At 40.2% G+C, this 24,980-nt stretch overlaps 1 protein-coding gene across 7 annotated transcripts in view; it reads right to left on the reverse strand.

The window, feature by feature from the left end:
* Positions 1–4,206: 4,206 nt before the first annotated feature.
* Resf1 (retroelement silencing factor 1) overlaps positions 4,207–24,980 on the reverse strand; it is a 36,770-nt gene continuing 15,996 nt past the window's right edge. For 6 of the 7 annotated variants that reach the window (XM_050126462.1, XM_050126468.1, XM_050126463.1 and 3 more), the window contains 3 exons: positions 9,769–14,232; positions 8,227–8,310; positions 4,207–5,069 (listed from right to left, as the gene is read on the reverse strand). In XM_050126462.1, coding sequence (XP_049982419.1) covers positions 4,912–5,069; positions 8,227–8,310; positions 9,769–14,179 — 4,653 coding nt within the window. In that variant the 5' untranslated portion in view covers positions 14,180–14,232 and the 3' untranslated portion in view covers positions 4,207–4,911. Of the gene's footprint in view, positions 5,070–8,226; positions 8,311–9,768; positions 14,233–24,855; positions 24,955–24,980 lie in introns of all 7 variants that reach the window. The other variant, XM_050126466.1, reaches the window with a different exon arrangement.

Raw genomic sequence — 24,980 nt, forward strand, 5'->3', positions numbered from 1 at the left:
CTAATTTAAAAGACAGAAGTTGGTACGAGGGAGTGGGGTATTTCTGTGATATGCCTGACCATGCTTTTGTTCAGAGGAATGTGGAATTTGGGACTTTCGATTAGAAAAGCAGATGAACATTTTAAATAGGGTTTAACGGGCCATTCTGGTAGGAATATGGAAGTCAGTGGTGCTGAGCATGATTTAAAAGTTGGGGGCTGAGTTAAGAGACTATTTGTATGTAGCCTAGCAACTGCTCTTGTGATATTTTGGTAAAGAATGAGGCTGTTTTCTGCCCTTGTTCAGAAAATTTGCCTGAGATGAAATTGAAGAGTTTGGATTGTGTTAGCAGACAAACTAACAGCCTAGTAAAAACTCTGTGGTAGAGTGGATAGGAGCAAGTTGAGCAAGGAAAAATAGAAAATATATAATTTGAGAAGAAAAGGGGCACCAGGAAGTAGAATAAAGTCATATGTTCAAGGAGATAAACAGATTTATTTTTAAAAAGTCTGATGTTAAATAGAATAATGGGAGTGGCGATCTCAGGGCAAGGTCTGATCCAGCTAAACTTGCAATTATAAAAAGGAATTAAAGGAAAGTTTAGAGCCTTTAATCCCAGCACTCCAAAAGCAAAGGCAACATGTCAGATCATATATGGTGCTAGAAAGGTATCTGAGAGATCTAAACACAGATTCCAAAGTAGCAGGACTGTGAGCCAATAGGCCTAGTTTGAGCTGCTGAGAGTTCAAAGATCAACCCCTAATGATGCACTTCCCCAACGAAATCACACCTACTCCAACAAAGCCGCACCATGTAATAACACTGCTCCCTGAGTCTATGGGAGCCATTTTCTTTCAAACCACATTTCACTCCCTAGCCTCCATAAGCTCGTGACAATACCATAATGCAGAAATGTATTAAGTCCAACTTTAAAAGTCCTAATACTCTGTAACAGTCTCAACCCTGTAAAACTCCAAAGTCTCTACTGTCATGACAATCTCTTAATTGTAACCCCCTAAAAAGTAAAAGTCAAAAGCAAATCACATACTTCCAACACATGATGGCACAAGATATACATTATTGTTCTATAAGGAAGAATAGTGAAAAAAAATACTGGACAAAAGCAAGACCAAAATCCAGCTGGTCACACTCCAAACTGCATCTCCATGTCAGATGTCAAAATGCCCATCAGATCTCCAACTCCTTTAAGCTTTGCTGACTGCAGCACACTTCTTTTGGGCTGGTTCCAGTCCATTAGCAGCTCTCCTTGGCAGGTATCTCACCATCCTGGCATCCAAGCTTCACCTTCATAGCTTCACGTCCCTGAATGAAAAACAGGATTACCCAACACATGACTAGATTTTAACAGCTTTCCTTAGTTAAGAAAGGGAGATCCATATCCCTTTCTTCTATCCTTATCACTAAAGTCAGAACCACGCATCCAAAAGTGCCAACCAAGTTCTGCTACAAACTGGGGCTAGAACAGGCCTCCTCGTTCAATTGAATCTTTACCAGCTTTTTGTTTTTGATGGTTTCCTTCACTGTCTAAGCTTGGCAGTCCCTTTATTCTATTTAACATTAGGCTTTATCCCATTTAACATCACAGCATAAATCCTGTGTTTAAGAAGATAAACAGATTAAGAAATAAAACAGGATAGAGGAACACGCCTTTAATCCCAGCACTCGGGAAAACAGAAGGAGGTGGATCTCTGTGATTCAAGTCCAACCTGTCTACAAAGCGAGTTTCAGAATAGCCAGAGTTGTTACCCATAGAAACCATGTCTCAAAAAATAAAAATAAGTAAATAAAAATGAAGGAAGGAAAGGAGGAAGGGGAAAGAAAAGAAAAGGAGGGAGAGAGGGAGGGAGAGAGGGAGGGAGGGAGGGAGGGAGGTGAATTAAAAGGTGGTGACCTCAGGGAAAGATCCCATCCAATTAATCTTCCAACTTGTGAAAAGGAAATAAAGAAGAGCCCAGGGTGGGGTCTCTGAATTCAAGACCAGCTTGGTCAATAGATTTCAAGACAGCCAAGCTTAGACAGTGAAGGAAAGCATCAAAGACAAAAAGCTGGTGAAGATGTAATTGAACAAGGAAACATGTTCCAGCCCCAGCAACAGCAGAACTTGGCAGTTTGGGCTACCTGGTTCTAGTTTTAGAGTCAAGAATAGAAGAAAGGGGCTCTGGAATCTCCCTTCCACAACTAAGGAAAGCTGTTAGGTCTAGTCATGTGTCAAGAGGTGTCCCTAAATGGAGGCCTAGAGAGGTCATTGGGTGAAGCTGTGAAGGTAAAGCCTGCAGATGCCAGAGTCTGAGCTGCTAACAAGTCATAGAACCGGCCCAAGAGGAAGAGCGTGTGCAGTCAGCAATGCTGACAGGAGTTGGAGATCTGAGGGGCATTTTGACATCAGACATGGAGATGCAGAGACTGGCGTTTGCCCAGCAGTTTTTCCGTCTTACTTTGGTCCAGTGTTTCCTCACTGTGTTCACTCTCCTCTGTTTTGGAATGGTACTGTATATCTTCTATCATGATATGTTGAAACTACGTGGCCTTCTTTTTTATTTTGATTATATAAGGGATTACTGTTGTAGGCTACTTATTTGTTCTCAATAATTTGTTCTCTTATTTGCTCGGCCCCAAAATAACCACACAGTAACTATATTAAATCACTCTTGGCCCATTTAGCTCTAGCTTCTTATTGGTTAACTCTTACATTTTAATTTAACCCATTTCTTTTAGTCTGTGTATTGCCACATGGCTGTGGCTTACTGGCAAGGTTCCAGCATATCAGTTTCTGGTGGGTGATGTGGGATTCCCCTCTGTCTGCTATGAATACCATTGGTTAGTAAAGAAACTGTCTTAAGCCTGGTCAGGGAAGAACAGAGGTAGGTGGGGAAAACTAAACTGAATGCTGGGAGAAAGAAGGTGGTGTTAGGGGAAGCCATGTAGCCGCCACCAGGAACCAACATGCTGGAATTTTACCAGTAAGCCACAGCCACACGGCAATACACAGATGAATAGAAATGGGTTAAATTAAAATGAGTTAGCCAGAAATACCCTTAAGTTATTGGCTAAACAGTATTACAAATAATATGGTGTCTGTATGATTATTTCATAGCTGAGCAGCCAGCCTCCTACTACAGATTATAGTTAAGAGACTGCATGAATCTCAGAAGAAACGCTAAGCTTTAGACTTTTAAACAGTGTTGAGATGGGGATGAACTATGGGGCCTTTTGACGCTGGAATAAATGCACTTTGCATTATATAATAGCTACAAGCTTAAAGGGGCCAGGGAATGAAATGTGATGGTTTGAATAGATTTGGCTGCCAAAAAACTGAATGCTTGGCCCATAAGGAGTGGCACTATTAGGAGGTGTGGCCCCTGTTGGGAGTAGGGTGTCACTTTGTTAGAGGAAGTTCGTCACTGTGGAAGCAAGACTTTAAGGTCTCATGTATGATCAAGCCATGCTCAGTAGCCTGTAGATCAAGATGTAGAACTCTCAGCTCCTCCAACACCATGTCTGCTTACACAGTGCCAAGACCTACCATGATAACTGACTGAACCTCTGAACTGTAAGCCCCCACCTCAAATGTTTTCCTTACTAGGGGTTGCTATGGTCGTGGTGTCTCGCCACAGAAACAGATAAGCCTAAGACAAGAATATTGTGAAAATCTGACTTCATACAAATATACCTTTTCTTTTGACTGGGGCAGGATCCTACTCCTTAGTCTATTTTTGAATCAGCAGTAATCTTCCTGCCTTAAGCTTCCATTCACGGTTCTTTTACAAAAGCATTTTCAAATAATCATGTGTTCCTTGATATTGCATAAGTTGGTAAGCATGCGTTTCCTACAAGATTGGTAGCAATATGGAAGCTGAATCTACAAGTGACTTTCTGCATAATTTTCTTAAAACCTTGTCTACCTTCTATGTTTCACTTTCATGTTTCTGTGTTTATAAATACATCACGGTTTTAACAAGAAACAGAACTAGGGGTATAGTTAAGTGGCAGAGCACTTAACATGCATGAGGTCTAGATTCCATTTCAACCACTGGGTGAGGGAAAACTTTCTAAAAATAACCAATGCTCTCCTAGAAGTAAACATTCTCTGTCCCCTGTAGCAAAAGCCACCTTAGCCTCCCTGAGGTTGTGCCACCATGCCCAACTTATCAAAATGTGTCTACTGAGTGGGCTAAGGAAATGGAACCATGAAGATTTCACCTGCCGTTCTTTAAAAAATAAATGTTTATTTCAAGTATGAAAAGTAATGTCAAGACATCTTCCAAAAACTCCATTCAGTTTAACAAAAGTATAAAACAAAACTTATGAAAAAACCTTTACAATAAGGTACAAAATACTTAGGAATATACTTTGACATTCACAGTGGGCATTTTCTAAAAAATAAGTTTTGCTAATGTGCTTAAAAACAAAAATGTATTTACAACCCCAGTCAAAGTCTCAGCTAATGAATAGTTACGTCAGGATGACAGCATTCAAAGTAAGACCTGTGATAAGTCACCTACATGATTGTTTGTTTTTGAGAGAGTCTCATGTAGCCTAAACTGACTTAAAGGACTATGCTGCTGAGGGTGACCAATCACTGATCATCATGTCTGCATCTGCCAAATACTACATCACAGGTGTGCACCACTGTGCCAATAAGACTTAAAACAGTAAACAAGTTCAACAGCATAGATCACACACTTTGCAGTTCCTAGACAAATGCAATCTATTTCTTTGCCTGCTTACCAGCAGCTAAACCAACATTTTAGTCACACAATATCAATGAAAAAGTTAACATAAGCTGCAACTCAACTCCTTGGCCGAGAAATCCAAATGTGAAAAGTCCTGAGTTATTTCCAGCAAGGGAGCCTGAAAAGAAAAAGTTAAGAGATTTCCTGGTGATAGAAACAAAACCACTACATCCTGTGGCTACTTCACTGGACTGCTTCCAAGGCTTCTGCTTCTCTTCTCCAGGTACATCTTTTTGTAGGTACGGAACATGATATCTGAGTCTTTTACTGGGTTTTGTAGTGTTTCAAATTCATCGGCACTTAAGCTTCTCTTAGGGAGTCTTGAATCAGCCCGATCTAAGAAAACAAAACTGATACTTAATGTTCAATCTGACAAACAATGAAAAATGAGACAGGAAATGTACAGTGTCTGTAGTGGCAGAAAACTGAGCTAGAAATGACAACCAATGCCTAAAACCACAGCATTTTCAAGGTTCAGCTCAAGACCAGTCTGAGTTCCACAGCAAGAGCTTGCCTCAAAATCCAAAGGAAGAGATGGAAAGATGGTTCAGTGGTGGCTGCCTTTAGTTCCTGCACCTGGGAGGCAGAGGCAGGTGGATCTCTGAGAAGAGAACAGCTTCTACAAAGAGTTCTAGGCCAGCCAAACCGACATACTGAGACCTTGTCTCAGGGTGGGGATGGGGCTGTAAGTGGGTGTGAAAGGCAAAAGAGAGACAACTCTCATTCCCAGCAGCTACAGGATGAAGGCTCACAAGTGCCTATGACTCAGGAGATCCAATGTCCTCTTCTGGACTCTGAGGGCACTGCATCCACATGCACATAACCCACTCCCCAACATATACATACATAATTCAAAATAAAAACAAACAAGATGGAGGAAATACAGAAAGTTATCCAGGTACATGATATAATCCTACACTAAGGTAGAGAGAAACAGGAAGATCAGAAATTCAAAGTCAGTATTAACCACGGACAAGGTTCATTTCAAGGTCAGCCTGGGTTACATAAAACATAATCTTAAAAAAAAAAAAAAAAGCAATCAAGAGCCTGGCCAGTTCCAAACAAGAGAATGGAAAAGAAGTAACAGTCTATCCTGGTCATGGTATATAACATCAGAAAAGCCGTACCACTTAACCCTTAGTGCGGTGCTCCATAGGCCTTGTTTCTCCTGCTTTCAAGCATTTACAGCTGTTCTCTCTCCCTTCAGGGGCCTCCCCCTCTTCACTACACCTATACTCTTGATCCTGCCTTTAGCCATTCCTCTAACAGGTTAGCGATGACTATCAAATCCAGAGCCTCAAGAATGCAAGGCAAGCACTCAACTTTTGGAGCTATGACTTTTTTTTTTTTTTTTTTTTTGGTTTTTCAAGACAGGGTTTCTCTGTAGCTTTGGATCCCATCCTGGAACTAGCTCTTGTAGACCAAGCTGGCCTCAAACTCACAAAAGATCCACCTGCCGCTGGGATTAAAGGCGTGTGCATCTACCATGGGGCACTATACCCATTTTTTTTTATCTTTCTTTGAGATAGTACTTTGTTTTGTGGTCCAAAGTGGTCTCCAGTTCTCTATAATCCTCCTGCATCATCCCCTAAAGTTCTGGGATTATGAGCATGAACTAGCTAAGGCTAGCTAAGTTTTTTTATTTTGTACTTTATCTCAGTATTTCTGACTCAATTTGTATTTGTTTGCCTATACATTTGAATCTCTACTCTCATCTTTGTCAAATCTGATATGGGAGAGTATTCTGCCTTGGCCCTTTAATAGGACAGAAAATTAGGCAGGCGGAGTAAACAGAGCAGAACGCTGGGAGGAAGAAGGCAGTGAGCCAGACACCATGCCTCTCCTCTCCAGGCAGACACCATAGCTCTCCTCTCCAAGATGGACACAGGTTAAGATCCTTGCTGGTAAGCCACCACCTCGTGGTGCTACACAGATTACTAAATAAGGGTTAATCAAGATGTGAGAGTTAACCAGTAAGAGGCTAGAGATAATGGGCCAAGCAGTGTTTAAAAGAATACAGTTTCTGTGTAATTATTTTGGGTAAAGCTAGCCATGCGGAGCTGGGCGGGAACGCAGCCCACAGCTCCTACTACACACACACACACACACACACACACACACACACACAAAAACACAATTTTAAAAACTAAAAAAAAAAAAAATAGATGACTCAATGATTAAAAGAGCACACCACTCTTGTAGTGGACCCAAGATCTATTCCTAGCACCCATGTTGGCGGCTCAAAACTGCTTATAACTCCAGTTCCAGAAGATCTCACACTGATGGCACTTATGATGCACAGACCCAGAGACCTATATTTACACACTAATTAAAAATAATAAATCTTGCACACCTTTAATCCCAGCACTCAGAAGGCAGAGGCAGGTGGATCTCTATGAGTTTGAGCAAGTTAAGCCTAGTCTACAAAGCAGGTTTTATGAAAGTCAGGGCTACACAGAGAAACCCTGTCTCAAAAAAACTAACAATAATAGTACGTCAAAAAAAATTAAAAAGATTCTATCATTGTCCTTAGTAAAATTGTTCCCAATTTCAAGACTCTGAAACTATCTTTGTCTTTTTGTTGTTGTTTTTTAGGGCTTTTCTGTGTAAGAACCCTAACTGCTCTGGAACTCACTTTGTAGAACAGGCTGATCTCGAACTCAAAGTACTGGGATTAAAGGAGTATACCAACACTCAGCTATCTTTGCCTTTTAGTCTAAGCAAAAGTAAGACATAACTCTTCAGCTTGACTCTACAAAATACATTCATTCCACTATAAATTAAACAGATAGTGAGGATTCAGTTAATACAGTTCTTGCCTAGCATGCACAGAGCCCTGGATTCTGTTCTTAGCAGCACATAAACCTTCAGCAGGTGAGAGGATAGAAGAAAGGATCAGTAGTTCACAGTGAGTACAAGGCAAGCCTACCAGATCGTTGCTGACCAGGGCAACTAGCCTTGTCCTTTAAAATACTCACTCCGCTATCCTCAATGAACTTTGAAGAGATGGACCTAATATCTAGCAATGTACTAAGCCAGGCAACAAATGGGAATCTCCCTGCCTACCTTGTTAGGGAATTGAATGAATAAACCTGCAAAACACCAAATGGAAGCTGGCAGACACTATTGGAGGCCAATTCAGGGTGTCAAAGATCTTAGTGAAGAGTTACATAATATTCACAGGATACATAAAAGTCACGGGATACAATGTCAAAATTGAGGTCAGTCCAGATCTAGAAAATTTAATACTTTATGTCTGTCCCTATTCAGGGAAAAGATACAAAACTCCCATACCTAGTTCAATGTGATAGTATTATTTTTCTGTTAAAAAGAACCATCCTGACAGAGAAAACAGAACTCTTTCTTACCTTCAAAAACAAACATCAAGTAACTTAAAAAAAAGAATATAAATAAAATCATGCATTGTGAGAGAACATGTAATTATACCCAAGTTATAGACAAAACAAAACAAAGGAAACAGATGGTGCTTTACCTATTTCTTGACTTGATTCAGGTATCTTTGTCTTTGCAGGGATACATTTTAACCAGTCTTCTTTTGTAGTTTTTATTCCTGAAACTGTTCAAATACTTGTTTTCAGATATATAATCTGTACTCCACTATTTTAGCATAAAATGAAATAAAAAACCCCACCCAAGGTCTCAGATTCCAAAACCCTAAGAAAAATGCCTAAGAAATGATCCTTTGGTTTTAGTCTTATTTATTTTGAGAAAGGATTTCATTGTGTAGTTCTGGTTGGCTTGGAGCTCACTATGTAAACCAAGCTGGCCACAAATTCAGAAATCCACCTGCCTCTGCTTCCCAAGTCTTGAAATTAAAGGTGTGTGCCACCTCTTGTTTTGAAATCAGCCATTTTAGACATTAAACAAAATCATTTTGTATTCTGTACCTTTCACCTTATACAGAGAGAGAGAGAGAGAGAGAGAGAGAGAGAGAGATATTATGCTGTATAGCTTCATCACCCCAAAAGATATAATCAGAAGAGAAAAAAGAATCCAAGACAAAACTAAAGCTTCAACTAAAATCCTACCGTTTTCCAATCTGAGTTTCACTGCACAGTGTATTAATATCTGCAACTTCAAAACCTTCTCTTATGCCCACAACTATTCATCCATTTTCTCCTTTAATTCTGCACTTCATGGAGATGCTACCTATGACTCATAATTGCTGTTCTGGCTTTTCACTGTTTAAGGTTTTTGAAATGCCGACGTTTAGCCAGGGTTGACCTAAAACTCCCTGGATTCTGCTGCCTCCAGCATTCCAAATGTACCATTCTATCAATCACCGTTCAGAATGTGTGACTAATTTGAGATTAATTTGTTCCAAGCAATTACAACTTCTACAAGTCGTCTATTTCATAAGCAGATTAGATGTTACCATTTTAACTTTGGTGATAACATCTTCCATCCTCAATTCCAAGGACTGCAACAAACTGACCCCTTACATTAAAACTGTACATTACCACCTGATGTTTGGAACAAAGTTTCACATAGAGGCTGCTTTGAAATTACCAATATAAAAAGAAATGAAAACCAAGACACTGGCTGTGACTGCAGTTCAGTGGTAGAGTGCTGGTGGCTTGACCACCAATCAATACCACAAAATCAAAACTTCTTGAAACAAATGTACACTTGAAACTTTTCAAACTTTTACCACAAGAAATGCTTTTCACAGTGTAGTTTCTTAGGGACTTAATAAAATATTTGTGCACAGGAAATGTTCATTTGGAAAATTTGCCAGTACTAATTTACTATAATTTAAAATAAAGGGCAACAAACACGAAACAAATGCTGCTGCTCACTGTCACGGGCTCTAACCCACAGCACTCTCCCATTCCCAGGACACCTCTACGGTGCCTCCCACATAAACCACTGGTTGGGCTCTTTTACAGTTTTACTACTTAGAAGATGGAGACAAGGGCATTGGAGTTAAAAAGGTCAACCTTGATGATAAAAGTGATTTATCGCCAGCCGGAACTGTGTCTCCCCCAACCCCCCAAAAACAATTATACTGAACCTTGAACAGGTGCTTGCTGCTTCCCAGGTCCAGGCCTTGGATCATCTTGCATGTCAACAGAGCTTGTATTCTTCAATAGCACATCTGGACATAATTTAAACTCCAACATACTACGCTTGTCTGTGTCACCATTTGGCGTGGATGTAGATACACTACTCTTCTCTTTACTAAGCTTCTTGGAGCCACTGTCCAATTTGGAGAGACAAATGCTTTCCCGTTCTGTGCATTTAAATGCAACTCGATTCAGATACTGTTTCCTTTGTTCCTTTACCTGGAAAGGTATCTCACTGGACTTATTACTCATACTGGTCAATCTTTCTAATTTGGTTTTATCGATATAGGCTTTGTCCAGCTGCTTCCTGTCAAGTTTTCCATTACTATTTCTTGACACACTGTACATCCTAGACTCCTCAGAATGGTGGAACTTGAGATTTTTGCCATGGCTGGTAGAATTATGTTCTGGTTCTTTTGAGGTCTGTGCTCTGACATCCTGCCCCTCAATTAATTTTCCCCAGCTGGGTGACGCAGACTGTTTACTGGACTTAATGTGTTCAGAGTCACAGGGAACATTTTCTACACAGATGTTTTTGGAGGCGTTACTCCCCATATGTTTGTCTTTCTGCCGTTGTAAATATTCTTGCACCGTTATAACTCTAGTACTCTTAGAGGAGCTGCCCTTTGAGTCTGACGACTCGGAATTTGGCACTGTCTTTTCTTTAACACTGATTCTTTCATTTGGTTCTGTCAGAGTACTGGCTCCACCATTTTTGTTCTGCTCTTGTTTTTCATATTTCTTCTTTTTTATTTCCACATCTGGGATAAGTACATGGTCTGTTTTTCTTTTTTCAAAATACTTCAGTCTGGAGGAACCTGCTTTGAATTTTAATTTTTTCTTTTCTTGTGACACTGACTGCCCCAAAAAGTTATTCCTCCTGCATGGATCTTTATTTGGCAGAAGTTCTACATGTGCTTTTACTGGACCAGAGTCTTGGGTTAAGTGTTTTTTCTGTATTCTTTCCTGAGAAGCTTGTTTAGAAAATGTTGGCGTATTTCTATCAGAGTTGGAAGTTGGCACTGGAAATATTCCTGGGGTTGTTGTTTTATTGCTTTTTAAGGGATTTAGTCTGTCACATTTAGATGAAACATTTTTTATTTTTTGCTCCATTTTCAGTGAGCTATCCTGTTTTGTTTTAGATTTGTCTTTATCTTTCTTGTAACATTTCATTGAAACATGATCAGTTAATGCCTTTGCCACCTTTGGTAAACTGCCGTCTTTTGTTTTGGGTATTTTTATCTTTTCACCATGTATTTCAGAAAAATTGCCTTTGTCAGCTGCTTGGATCAAAGGACTTTTTGGGTTATTAGAAACAGGATTGATTTCAAAAATAGTGATTCCACTATTGCAGGACTGCTCTCCTTGTTTGCAGCTGTCGACCTCTAAAGAACATTGGTCTTTCTCTTTCTCTTTTATGGATCTGCAAAGACACTGTGGCACACCTTCATAAACCACTGAGAGCCAACCCAAAGCACAGCAATGGACTTTGTCTTTCTCCACATCCCCCATTTCAGGGTCATGATTTTCTTCTCTGGGGACCTGTGAGTCGCAAGGGCTCTTTACTTCCGCAATGATTTTTCTATTCTCTTCTGCAATGACTTTTCCATTGTCAGGGACTGCCAATGTGTCTAAGTCACAGGGTTGGTCTTCTTCAGGAAACAATTCTTTGATTTGTTCTGAGTCTAATACTGTAATTTTTATTTGGTCTGTGCTATCCACACACATATTACTAGTTTTGCGATCAGTTTGATTTTCTGAGACTTCATGTATCTTTTGTGGGCCCACAGAAACTTCATGTCTGGTAATAGTTTCAATGCCATAAGGGAACTCTTTTAGAAGTTCTGACAGCTGGTCATGTAGGTATGAGACAGGTTCATTTTCATCACTAACCTCATTTACTGTAGTTAGATTGTGGTTTGACTTAATGCTGACCATATCAGTTTCCTGATGAGGATCCTGCTGAACAGCAGCTGGTGAACACACATCCTTAATTGTTCCTTTTACACCAGTATTCTCCTTATTGCTTTCTTCTAGAATTTCTTTGTTTGCTTCAACATACTCACTAGATGCTGGCTCTAAAGGCTGCAGCAGCTCTGGCTGCTCAGAGACTTCATGAGGAACATCTGTACACTGCACACACTTATCTTTCTGAAGATCACAGTCTTTATTTTCAGTGGTGTCATCTACTTGTTCTTCTTGCTGACTATTGATTACCTGCTGATTAGGTGAAGGTTTCTGGGGCTCATTTTTTACAGAGTTGAATATCTCTGCTATCTGGGAATTGTAAGATACATCACCTTCTGCAAGAGAACAGATACTTTCAATCTGTAACATGGGCCCACTCACAACGGCGCAGTCCTTAGGGTTAGGCAAAGCTTCAGTGCCCAGGGTAGAGGGCTTTCCCAGGCTGCTATCAGTTATGTCTAGATCACCCTGTGTTGGTTTGTGCTCCTTTTCCCTGAGTATAGGCAGGGAAAGCTCAGCTGATACAGTAGTATTTGTTACTCCTCCTGTAGCATCAAGGGGCAAAGCAACAGCTACTGTTGTATTTTCTGCTTGCTGGTCTTGTAAGCTACAAACACTGCCTTCTTTAACAACCGGATACACAGTTTCAGGCACTTCAGGTGCTAACTCTTTCCCAGGTACCGTTTTGATATTCGAAAGAATTAAGGGTGAAACTACAGCAATCTGAAGCTCTGTTCCTTTTCCAACAGTTACATCTGGAGACTCATAACTTTGTGTAAGAACTGACAAGACTGTTTGGGATGAACTGGACATTTTCTGAGAACTTCTAACACCTGGACAAAAATTGTTAACATGAACTTCATTCGTGGGATTTGAACTGCCAACTGCTGTTGTACTGGTTCTTGATGCATTACACTGTTTTTCTTCTAAAGGTTTTGGAACACTTTCTTCTGTGGTTTTTGGAGGGTGGTTTTTCCAAAGAGAAAGACAAGTTGCTAGCAATTCCATTGAGTAGGGATTGCTACGTTTAGCAGACATTTCTTTTGTTGAAAATTCAGAATGCTGAGTTGGTTCAGTGTAATTAGTATTGGCTGTTTTACTACAACCAGCTGCCATCAAAAGATCTTTATTGATTTTAATTTTTCTTGCAAGTTCTGAAAACTTCTTTTTGATTTCTACTAGTGATTTAATATCCCTCACCAGCTTTTCTTTTGTGACATTTGTGTCTAGTATTTGATTGGTACTTGGATTGCAGGGATACTTTCTTTCCTCTTGATTATTTTGAACAAGAGTCTGAACACCAGCCCCAGAGGAGCTAGCAGAGCCACTGTAAGATTGTTTTGTATTTATTTTCAACTCACAGAATTTTCCAAGTGTGCTGGGATTTTCATTAGTGTTCTGCCACAGCTGTTGAAAGCCTTTGTAAGAATCTTTCTTGTTTTCAGACGAGTGCATTTCTGAACTCTGAGAAATTTCCACAGACAAATGTCTAGAAACAGGCTGAGAATTTTGCATGTTTTGGCTTCCATATCTACAACTGTAAGATGGGGGAGGAAGTCTTTTGCTGGTTTCTGCAGCATACTGAAATGACACAGGTACAGGATGCTTTGACTGTAAAGTCTGTGTAGAGGTTGCAAGTTGATTATTTTTAACTTGCAATGACATGGATGACACAAAGTTTTGTTTCTGAACAGAAGGGTCTTGCACAAAGTTTTGTGGTAAATAAGGATATTGCTTTGGAGGTGGCCTGTAATCTGGATAAGCAGGTTCACTGGATGTGCACTGTGTCCAGCCAGCAAGCTGATCTGGTACTGAGTGGTTAAGTCCCTGATTTCCTTGATAATTTCCTTGGTGATTTATAGGAACTCTTACAGAATTTGAAGGAGTCATTTGTAGTTGCACAGAGTAGCTATCTGATGTGACAAGCTGACTCTGTGGTGCATGCATATAAGGCATATTAGTCCCTCCATCAGGTTTATGGGATATTGTTGCCTCTGTATGAGAAGGTATAAAATTCCTCATTGTTGAGTTCATCCAGAAATTTTGTACAACTCCTGAAGACACTGTTTGCAAATTGTGGTTTGGTTGTTGGGCTCCTTTAACATTTGTACTTGTGACTCTTTCTACTGAAGTCTGTGAGGCCACAATTGTCCTGTTATGCATATTAGAAACAGAGATCTGAGGAGTTATGTAACTCCTGCCGTTCAGAAGTGGCTGTGAAACTGAATTTGAATTAGTGGGATACATGCACGGTTCTTGGTTTTGTGGGAGGCAGCTGAAAGAACTTTGAGAAGTTGTGGAAGGCAGTAATAACTGCTGCAAAACAGACGACTGACTTTTAGAATACGATGGGTTTGGGGCAGCATTCTCTGGTTTTGCATTCCAATTCATATTTGATCTGGCTTAGTAGTGCTGTATAGTCTGTGGTTTTGAATGTCACAAATCTGCAAGAAAAACAAATAAAGATCTTTTATTAAGAACTTTTCTCTCCATCTCCTGACTTTTTTGAGACAGAGACTTTCTGGGCCCAGAACTCCATTTGTAGACCAGATTGCCAGATTGGCTTCAAACTTGTGGTTATCACTCAGCTTAGACAAAATTTCAAAAAACAATGAAAGCAAATTCTGTCTACAAAAGGACCTCACATTAATAAGTCGTACACAGATAGTAGTAATAATGGAAGCTACAACAATAATTTAGCCAATTGTCAAGATCAATGAAATGTGTAACAATTCACTCCATTCAAAGCAGCTGCTACCTGTTAAATTAAAGTGGCATCTTACTGCTTTTATAATTTTTTGAGGTGGAAATAATGGACTTACAGAGACTCAGGATGCTAAACATTCACTCTATTCCTAAACGAGAGATAGATGATAGATAGATAGATAGATAGATAGATAGATAGATAGATAGATAGATAGGTAGATAGATAGATGATAGATGAATAGATGATAGATAGATAGACAGACAGATAGATAGATATAGATAGAGTGATAGCCTGTTCATACTTATTGATACTTACTTTATTCTAAACTATCTATGCTAGTTGTAAAGCAAAGCTTACCAGGGAAAGAAGTTCTTACTCTATATTCCGAACACATAATTCTATTGAAGTACACAATAGCATCTTGTCTTTTCACAGAAGTTCTAAGCATAAGCATTCATTCATAAAGTTTCACATTCTACCCACAACTACTCAAGAGGCTAAACAAGATTGTGAAAATATCTGGACAATGTAAAGAGACCCTATCTGAAAAATAGAACAAAATTTAAAACATCTTTTAAGACAAATGCAGTTGTAAAAAACACAATATACTGTTATTTCACTAAAAAAGTATCTACCTATATAGCATTCAACTTTATGGCTATGTCACTTGTGATTTACCAAGAAATTTACCTGAGCCAGGCCCAGTTATACATGTCTATAATCCCAGAACTCAAAACATTGAAGCAAGAAGACATCAAGTTCAAGTTCTAGCTAGGCTACAGAGTGAGTTCAAAGCCTACCTGGGCAGTTTCAGTGAATCCCATCTCAAAACAAAAAGCTAAAACTGTAAGGATCCAGATGATCTACAGTTCCTTTCTCAAGCACAAATCTTGACTGAGATGTAGCTACACGAGAAAACTACAGGCATGAGATAATGTCTAAGTCTAAAGAAGAATTCCTCCAGCACACATAAGACCACAAGAACAGAGAAGTGTGAAAGAGGAACTCAGAGAATGGGACAAAGGCAACTTGCATTCAATTCTATCTTTAGTAAGTAGATACTGCTATAGAAACAACTGTGGAAAAACAAAACTTATTCATTCTTGATGTGAAGCCAGAGTCCTATGTCTCTGTATTCCACTGCCCTCCTTTCTAGGACCCTGTGTTGTCTATGGCTTTTATTTTATAAAAAAAGAAAAGTATTATTTGACCTTTGTCCCTGATACAGAACAACATTACATAATTTGCAGTTCCTTGAGTGACAGGAACATCCTTTACTTTCTTTCATCCACACTGAGTGCATACTACTGAGATAAGAGAAAGAATTAAGTGCAGTCTCAGGAAGCACTCAGCACCAGTAGCTCGGAACGTTCAAACCCACCCATAGCTTTAGAAAGCAGAAAGAACCAGAGTTTAACACTGCAAATGACAGTCTTGAGTGAGATTTGATACAAGGTAGTGCTCAGAGTACTCTGCCTAGAGATGGAAACTCCACCCATCCCTTAAAAAAAGCTGACCCTATCCATCACATCCTTAGGGTTTTACTGAGTAAACCTACCAAGAAGGTATTGCTATAAGCTACCCCTTGAATTTGTAATCGGTCACCAGAAGTCCTGGGACAGTCTTGTGAACTGAGTCCTTTAACTAGAATCTGATGATGCAGGCTCCATGGGAGAACAAGATACCCAGAAGGCATGTGCACAAAACTAGAGAGTAAGTTGGCAGGGAGAGAAGTCCCTGCTGTTACAAGTGTTGTTTTAATGCAGAGATACAGTGTTAATCAGGTGTGTTGTTTTAATGCAGAGACACAGTGTTAATCAGGTGGGTTATGGGGAAGACACACTAGAGTTGCTGGCACACAGAAATACTTTGCAAGGAGCAGGTGGCCATGGAGATAAACTTTGGGAGAAGTTTAATTCTGGATCTCCAAGCTGCAGAGATGATAACACTGGCTGAGCATGTCACTATGTCCTCTGGTATAGTAGAAAATGTACGAGTATTTTACTATAGTGCCAGTTCTGGACAGAGGTCCCCAAATCCTTATTTAACCTTAAACTTGTAGTGATCCTCCTGCCTCTATACTTTAAGTGCTGTAATTTCAAAGCAAGTTCAACCATGACCAACTAAAAACATAGCTATACAAGTTGGTAACCACAAATTGGAGGTTGGAGGGTGAAGACCACTGGACCTGGGAATTCTAAGGTCAACTAACCTATCTGAAATGGCCATGCCTGGCTTTTACATGGGTGCTGGAGATTTAAACTCAGATCCTCTTGCTTATATCGCAAGCATCTAACACACTATATATTTTAGATATTCCCCGAGAGCAAGTGGTGATTTGGATGAGAATGGTCCACACATTCTCAATGTCTCACATATTTGAGTGCTTAGTCCCCACCTAGTGGAACTGTTTGGAAAGGATTATGAGATGTGGCCTTGCAGGAGGAAGTTTGCCGCTGGAAGTGTTAATGGAGGTGGGCTTTCAGGTTTCAGAAGCCCACACTCTTCCCAATGAGCTCTCTCTGCCTCGTGTTTGTTGATCAAGATACAAGCTCTCAGCTACTGCTCCAGCACAAGTCTGCATGCCTATTGTCATGCTCTCTGCCATCATGGTCATGGACTCACCCTACGAAATTGTAAGCTGTCAATAAACTGTTTCTTCTTTAAGCTGTCTTCGTCATGGTGTTTACAACAGCAACAGAAAAGTAAGTAAGACAGAGCACAAATACAAACACTGGGCTTTCTTAAACTGTATCTACTGTATATTTTACATTTCGGGGACTTCATATAATTTGATATTCTCTATGTACAATAGTTAAAGGTCAAGTGAGGCAGTAACCCCTTCCACCTGTTTAAATATTAATCACTATTTGAGGGAGACTTTGTTTTTGTAATTTTTTAAAATTTTCTTTAAAAATTCTAAAAGATTAAATTTATCAAGTATTATTAAAAGTTACTCCACTATGCTATGCCCAAATCAGAACTAAGATAGGCACAGCGGAGCTGCCTGAATTCATAGCACCTAGAAGTGAGTCAGTCCACTGTGTGTAGCACCATTTCCTGGGTTTGGGTCCTGGACAATATAAAAGGAACAAGCTGAATGTAGTAGACAAGCATGTTCCCTCTCTACTCACAACTGCTCCAACTTCCTGCCTTGACTCCCTGCAAGTTGTTAACCAAGTAAACTTTTTCCCTTAAAGTTTCTTTTGTCAGAGTACCACAACAACATGACAGAAATTAAGGCAGTGGACAGAGTGCATGTCATGCCAAATGTGAAGACTACCTTCTATGTAAAGACCAGCATAGTAGCAGGCACCTGTAATCCCACCTCCCCTATGATAAGACTGACTCTTCATCATAACAATTAACATAATCGAAACAATCTCCCATTAATATATTCACAGGCCATCCTAATTTAGACAATTCATCATTGAGACAAGTTGACAAGTATAACTAACTCTAACATCACTAAGCCATCTCCCTAGCTCTTGTCTGTGTTTTGATACAGGGCCTTCAAGCAATTGGGTTTATTTAGTAATGCCCCCACAAAAGCATTGAGAGTGGCAATGATGGCGGTTCAAACAAGCCCCACACAAAAAAGCTGTGAACCACTTCTATAAGTAGGAAGGTAACTTTACTCTTCTGTATATGTAAGAAAAATCAGGGACATAAAGGCTGCAGTATGCAGCTCAGCTGCATGAAGCCCTTGTTCTATACCCAACACCATATAATTTAGGCATAATGGCACAAAGCAGTAATCCCAGCAGAAGGCTCAAAGAATCAAAAGCTCAAAGCTTTCCTTCCCTATTTATCATGCTTGAGGCCAGCCTTGGAAACATTAAGATCATCTCCAAAACAAAAATAAACAAAACACGCACTTATAACCAGGTATAATACCTGGGAGTTGAAAGGCCCCACTTAAACCTCAGTGTTGAGACCAGCCTGGGCAATACAGTGTGACGCTACGCAGATAAAACCAAACTTACGACCGAGAAGTGGACAAAATCTACCATTTAGTTTTCCGTGGAGACTGGATCTTAACTGGTATTACTACCATTAGTATTTCCTAGGAAGAAACCTGAGAAGATGCTTACAAGGGGGGAGGGCATAGGAAGTTATAATAGCAGATGAGTTAAAGGAGGGTAGAGAATGACGTGACTAGGTGAAGACTTCTCACTTGAAAATTTTATGAAGCTCTTACTAAGGTGTTCTGATTGTTAGTTTTAACAATTAACTTGATACAGCGTAGAAGGCATCACTTGAATGAGTGAGATAAGGGATATCTAGATCAAGCTGACCTATGGGGATGGCCCTGGAGGACTATATTGATTATGCTGATCAGAGGTGGGTTTGAGTTCCACACTGCCTAAGAAAGCAAACTAAGTAGGGTGGTGGTGCTCACCTTGAATCCCAGCACTGAGGAGGCAGAGGCAGATGGATCTCTGCAAGTCTGAAGCCAGCCTAGCTACAGAGCGAGTTCCAGGACAGCCAGGAATACACAGAGAAATATAAAAAAAAAAAAAAAATTAAATTTAAAAAAGGGAATTAGAGAAAGCAAACTGAGCACGGGGAAGCATGTAATCATTCTCTGCTCCTGGCTGTGGAATGGACCAGCTGCTTCAAATTCCTGCTTCTTCCCCACAGTAACCTGGAATTGCGAGCCTTATAAGTTCTCTCCCCCTTAAAATTCCTTTCATTGAGTTGTTTTATTGTGGAAATGTGACTACCAGTCCTAAACTGATAACCTTGTGTTTTTACCTGCCCAGAAATGAACTGCTCTATCCCAGTCATTAGAGCGATAATTTACACAGGTCCCTGGGATGACTAAAGAAACCTAATATGGAGCCAGGCATCCCTAAGGGTTGTTGACCTTTGGCTCTGGAATGTCTGGGGATCCCAGTGGCCTATAGGTGAGGTAAGACTAGGATAATGGCTGTGAGGTATTGAGCTGCCTTTCCTTCTGTAGAACTTGCTTATTGCTATGGGAACGGGATAAAATAGCAGGGAAGTAAGAAACAACTCAGAGAAGTAAAACAGTTTTCCTGCCCAGCTGTGGCGTTCACAGGTAGCAGTAATAATACCATGTCTGCCTTTAAAAATCTCACTTCACTCCACCTCCAAACAGCATGCTTCTTTCTGCCAGCAGTAAGAATAAATTCATTTAGTCTAAATTGGATTGAGTCTAGAAAGAATAAATTCCTTTAATCTAAATTTGGATTAAAGTCTAAATATTTGGTCTTCCCAGTGGATCTGAATGCCACAACATTATCACAGCAACGGGAAGAAAACTAGGGAAGGTACTACTAACAGTCACACAAAAGGCATAAAAGTTCTAACTGTAAGACCCTCGTCCCTTATTCTCAAAGGAACGAGAAGGAATTTCCTAGCAGGGTGTTTTAAAAATTAAAAGCCCCAGACTAGCTTCATGTTCCCAGAAATGATAGTGGCCCCCTCTTAAGTGACCTTGCTCTAAAGATAAAACAAGCTGACAAAAGAGGTTGAGAAAGAGCAAAGACTTCGCACCTGTGCTAAACCCCCTTGACCACCCTGAAAGGCTTGTGGGTTTTACCTTTAAAAAGCTAACCCCATTCGGACTGGAGCTTCTGCCTGCCTCTCTACAAGTGTTGGAGACAAGTTCTTTTGTATTACGCTAACAATAAACCTTACTATTACTGCAGTCTAGACTTCTCCAGTTTCTGGTGGTCTCCCTGGGGGTCGTAATCTGGGCACAACATTAACCTGAGGAGCCCCAACTATGCATGAGACACTGTTCAGCAGACATCAATGTTTGCTGAGTGAATATTATCAGAAATCTCTGAACACCAAGAAAAACAATTTTTAAAACAAGGGAATGAAGATCCAGAGGATGTATCCATTTTCATGCTTAGATTTAAAGACTGAACAGCTCTTTAGTTATGTGGACTAGAGGACTGGAGATCATTCAGCAGTTATGAGAACTAGATGCTCTTCCAGAGTACCTGCTCACAACCATCTGTACCTCAGTCCCAAGAGATCTGATGCACTCTTCTAGCCTCTGAGAGCACCAAGCAGACACATGGTGCACAGAAACACACGTGAACAAAACACTCAAATACATGAGTAAATGATGAAATTAAAGAGGTAGTATCTAATGGACATATGGAAAAATTCAGCAAAACCTGTCCAGCTAACTTCTACTTAGCCTCCTGTGGCAATATTTCCTCTTGGGTTTGGGGCAGGAAACCCTGTGTGAAGGCTGACAATCTAATCTACTGTCCTAATATATGGGTCAGAGCAACTCCTTATGGCCCGTTCTTACGAAGAATGGTATTTCCAAGTTCTGTGCCTGGCTTCATGGAAGAGGGATTTAGAGACAGGAAGACAGAAGAGTGGAGAGAGACTCACATCTGAGGTCCTTTGTCTCTTTTTGTTCAATGGACTCAGGGGGCCAAGAATATTGACAGTATAACACATCACTGTGTTCAAATTGTCAGTGATTTTGTTCTTACTCCATATCTGGGTCTCTGTCGAAAGCCACATATTGGGGTGACTTCTGCAGCAGTCCAACCACAATGGCTTCGTACATTCCAGAGTAGGGGGCGTGTGGATTAAAAACATTAGGGAGGAGGAACAGAGATATGAAAGAAATACAGAGACACAGGATAGCACCAGGAGGGCAACTGAGTATACACTCAATACTGAGTCTGCCAGTGTTTAATTTTTCCTTTTTTATACCCCAATACAAAGGGCGGGGGAGGCAAAAGACTGCTTTAACATGACACAAAGGACAACCACAACAGTTACTTGCTTTAATACTTGAGACATGGAGCCATTATTTTCTGAGTAAAGCATTTGATGTTTTGGGCAGGATAAGCTGCGAATATACCCTAGACCAAGTATCCTGTAGGCAGTCACTCCACTTGCCAAACCGATTTTAACATGAAGGAGCAGGAATAGGCTTGAATTCTCTGACGTTTGGTCAGGGTGGAACGGATCCACTTCTATGGGCCACCTTACGGTCTAACCACACCCTAGTTCAGGGTTTCCTGTTTGTAGCCATACCTGTTGCCAACAATTCTGAAAGAGTAAAAATAAGCTCAAACTCTCTGACCTCCAGTCAAGGTGGGACAGGCTATGTAGGCTATCACAGGCCCCCAGCACAAATCCTGAATTCCTAACAGTGGCACTCAGTGGCCCTTGCACATGCTCCCTGCACATACTACAATTTCTTTGACTCGCCAGCCTCTGTTCCCTAACAAGCATACACATTACAAAAAGTGAAGTTTGTACAAACAGTTCACTGATACGGTTAAAATGAAATCCAGTATTTCTATTAACACTCTAATTTGCAATTTAAAAAAAACAGAAAAATATATAGGATTTCCAATAAAAATCAACAAAAGTACAAATGTCAACAATTCAAGGTAATGTCACTTTTCAGAAATTCCTGAAGTATTATGATTTAGTCGATCTATAGTATCCCTGGCCTTCTATGTCCTTAACCACAAAAGAAGTCTAAATATAAGCTTCCTCTGATAGTTTTGTATAATCAATTTTCCTGAATGTTACATTATAACATAACTCATCTATAATAAAAAAAAGTTAACCTTTCAGAATTGTATATGTACTAACAACTACAGTGGACAGAGGCTGTAGAGGGTCGTAGCTGAGGTCAGCTTTGTCTGTGCATTAAGATCCTGTCAAGAAAGCAATCGCACAAAGGAACAAGAGAGAATTATGCTGAGCACTTCAGCTACATCACCTTATTTAACATATTAAGAGAAAGCAGTTTCCACTGGCAGCAGCACATGGTTAATGTGGCTGGACCGTGCCTCTGCATTAACTGGGTCATAATCAGACAACAAAATACAACCATATACAAACTGCAAACTCAACCGAAGATTAAAAGCAAGAGAAAGTATGTTGGTACTGACTCAAGTCAGGTTTCCAGTCCCTGAACACTACAGCCCAACAGTCTACACTGCACTTACTTTGTATTAGGATTTTAAATAATTTAGAAATGACGAGAAGTACACAGGAGGATGTGCAGAACTTATACACAAAACACAAATATAACCATATTCTGGTTTCAGTACCTCAAGGAGTCTTAGACCCAGAGCTGAGAATGGAGCAGCTCAATGGAAGAACACAAAAGACATGGTTTCACAATAGTTCAGGAAAAAGGGGTAAGAATTGACCAGCCAAAACACAGGCTACTGAAAAGCCAACTTGGAGGTGGCCCATTCTTATACCTGGGATGAAGGAGAGAAGTGTACAGTCCTGTCAACAGGAAAAGAACAGTCTGTCTCTCCAAGTCTTACTCTAGTGGTTCTAAGAGATTTCAGTGCCCTAACAATCCCCACAAGATAGGCAAGAATTTGACCTAAGTTAGGATTATCATCAGTAAGAGCAAATCATTATATACTTCGGCATCTGTGTTATCTCACACAAAAAAAAAAAAATTAATGAATCCAACTACAATACAAATTCCATTCAGAATCATGGGCCACTCAATCAGATAACTTAATGACATCTCAGTTAACAGACCACATGTGTACCAGGCTATGTAGTTTTATTCAATGTTGTACCCACTGTGGCTGTATGATTGCCTAGGTTATTGTCTAAGGAATACAATCCCCTAAAGAAGTGAAGACCTTTTAAAAAGACATGTGTATCTATGCAATATATGTCCAGGTACCCTCTGTTCAGAGAAAGGTGTGAAATCCCATGCAGTTAGAGTTGCGGAAGCTTGCAAAGCTGTCCAGCATGGATGCTGGGCACTAAACTCATATCTTTGGAAGGAGCAACAACTACCTTAATTGCTGAGCCATCTCTCTAGTCCTGGAAACTTTTTTCTTCTGAGAGATGGTGTGAGAGACCGTCTGAGTCTGCCTCAAAGAAATCCTGTCCAAGTGCTGGAATCCTCCCTAGAGTGCTGGGACTAAAGACACGCACCACCACGCCTAATAAGCTGATGGTCTTTTTTGTTTGTTTGTTTGTTTTTAAGACAGGGTTTCTCTGTAGCTTTGGAGCCTGTCCTGGAACTAGCTCTTGTAGACCAGGCTAGACTCGAACTCACAGAGATCTGCCTGGCTCTGCCTCCTGAGTGCTGAGATTTGTGGATGGCTAGTTACAAATGGCATAGAAACTCTGTGCAGGAATGACCTGAGGTAGCATTCTCACTGACAGGCTTGGCAAACCAAGTCAGGAAGAGGCAAACCTCTCCCAACAGTAGAGTGTTGCCAATAGTCAGTCCTTGAGAACACAGATGTGCACTGTAGTTCAAAGGCTCTGATTAGATTGTGTTTTGTCTTCTGATGAGGCGTTTTTACATATTCTATAACAGCAAAAGTTATTCCCATAACACCAGGCTTTTTGTTTAGATTAACAAGGACATGAAGCTCTTGAAATTATTCGCAACCAAGTTACTAGTCTATGAAACTATTTTCATGTATTATGGGAATCTAGTTTGAATCATGATTTGAGTATTATAAAAGAGCACTGGCTTTGCAATAAAGTATGCAGGTGTATCTCCTACTCTGCATCCCCTGTGTCCTGATTCTGCAGCACTACCCAGGGTCATCCATAAGGGAGGAGGTTGGGGAACGGTCCCCAACAACTGGTGCCTGAAAGGGACCCTGAAGAACATTAGGAGTGCCGGATAGTAATATAAGTAATTACAGGGTAATCAGACAAGCTAACGCTTCTCCATTTCTGTCTATGCTTAAGCATTTGCTGTAAACTCATGGCGCTCATGTATCTATGTCACACTTAGAGATGTGTCTTGAAATCATCAAAGAATATAATCCTTGGTTTCCCTCAGATGAGAATTTAATGTATATGGAAAATCGGGATAAGGCTCAGATGAATGGAGAAGGCTGTGAAGCAAGGTGAAAAAATACTGGTGCGCTTTTGGTCATAGTGGTCTCTTGTTTACATAGTTTTGAAAGCTGTGCAGACTGAACCAGCAAAAGACTTAGCATCCGAGGTTCGTGCTCCAGTGAAAAAGTTACAGGTTAGTGAAGAAATGCAAACTGAGATTGAAAAAGATAAATCCCAGTTAGTTGAGAAGCCAGTTAAGGTTACTCAGAAGTATAATAAAGTTACTAAGGAGAGGATAAATAAGTTAAAAAAAAAAAAAAAAACAGCTGGAAGAATTGTTAACTATCAAAGAAAAAGTGAAAGTAAAACTGTCAGCTCCTCAGCTGCTGCGGAGGCAATCATTTAAGGCAGCTGCAGCCAGGGGCTATGCAGAATCTTTGGATTCCTGATCTTGACTCTATGAGTGAGTGAGTGAGTGAGTGAGAGAGAGAGAGAGAGAGAGAGAGAGAGAGAGAGAGAGAGAGAGCAATCATTTAAGGCAGCTGCAGTCTGCCTTTACCTGATTTGCCTATTGGTCAATCTTCTGCTGTAAGGACAGGAGGTGGGGTAAGTATATCCCAGGAGCATCAGCAGTAGTGGTGTAAATATAAGAGGTTAGCTGCGCAGCGTGAAAAACAAGTAAAA

The sequence above is a fragment of the Alexandromys fortis genome, unplaced genomic scaffold (genome assembly GCF_014885135.2).
Source record: "Alexandromys fortis isolate MF-2015 unplaced genomic scaffold, M_Fortis_MF-2015_v1.1 scaffold_260, whole genome shotgun sequence".
NCBI classification, from domain to species: Eukaryota; Metazoa; Chordata; class Mammalia; order Rodentia; family Cricetidae; genus Alexandromys; species Alexandromys fortis.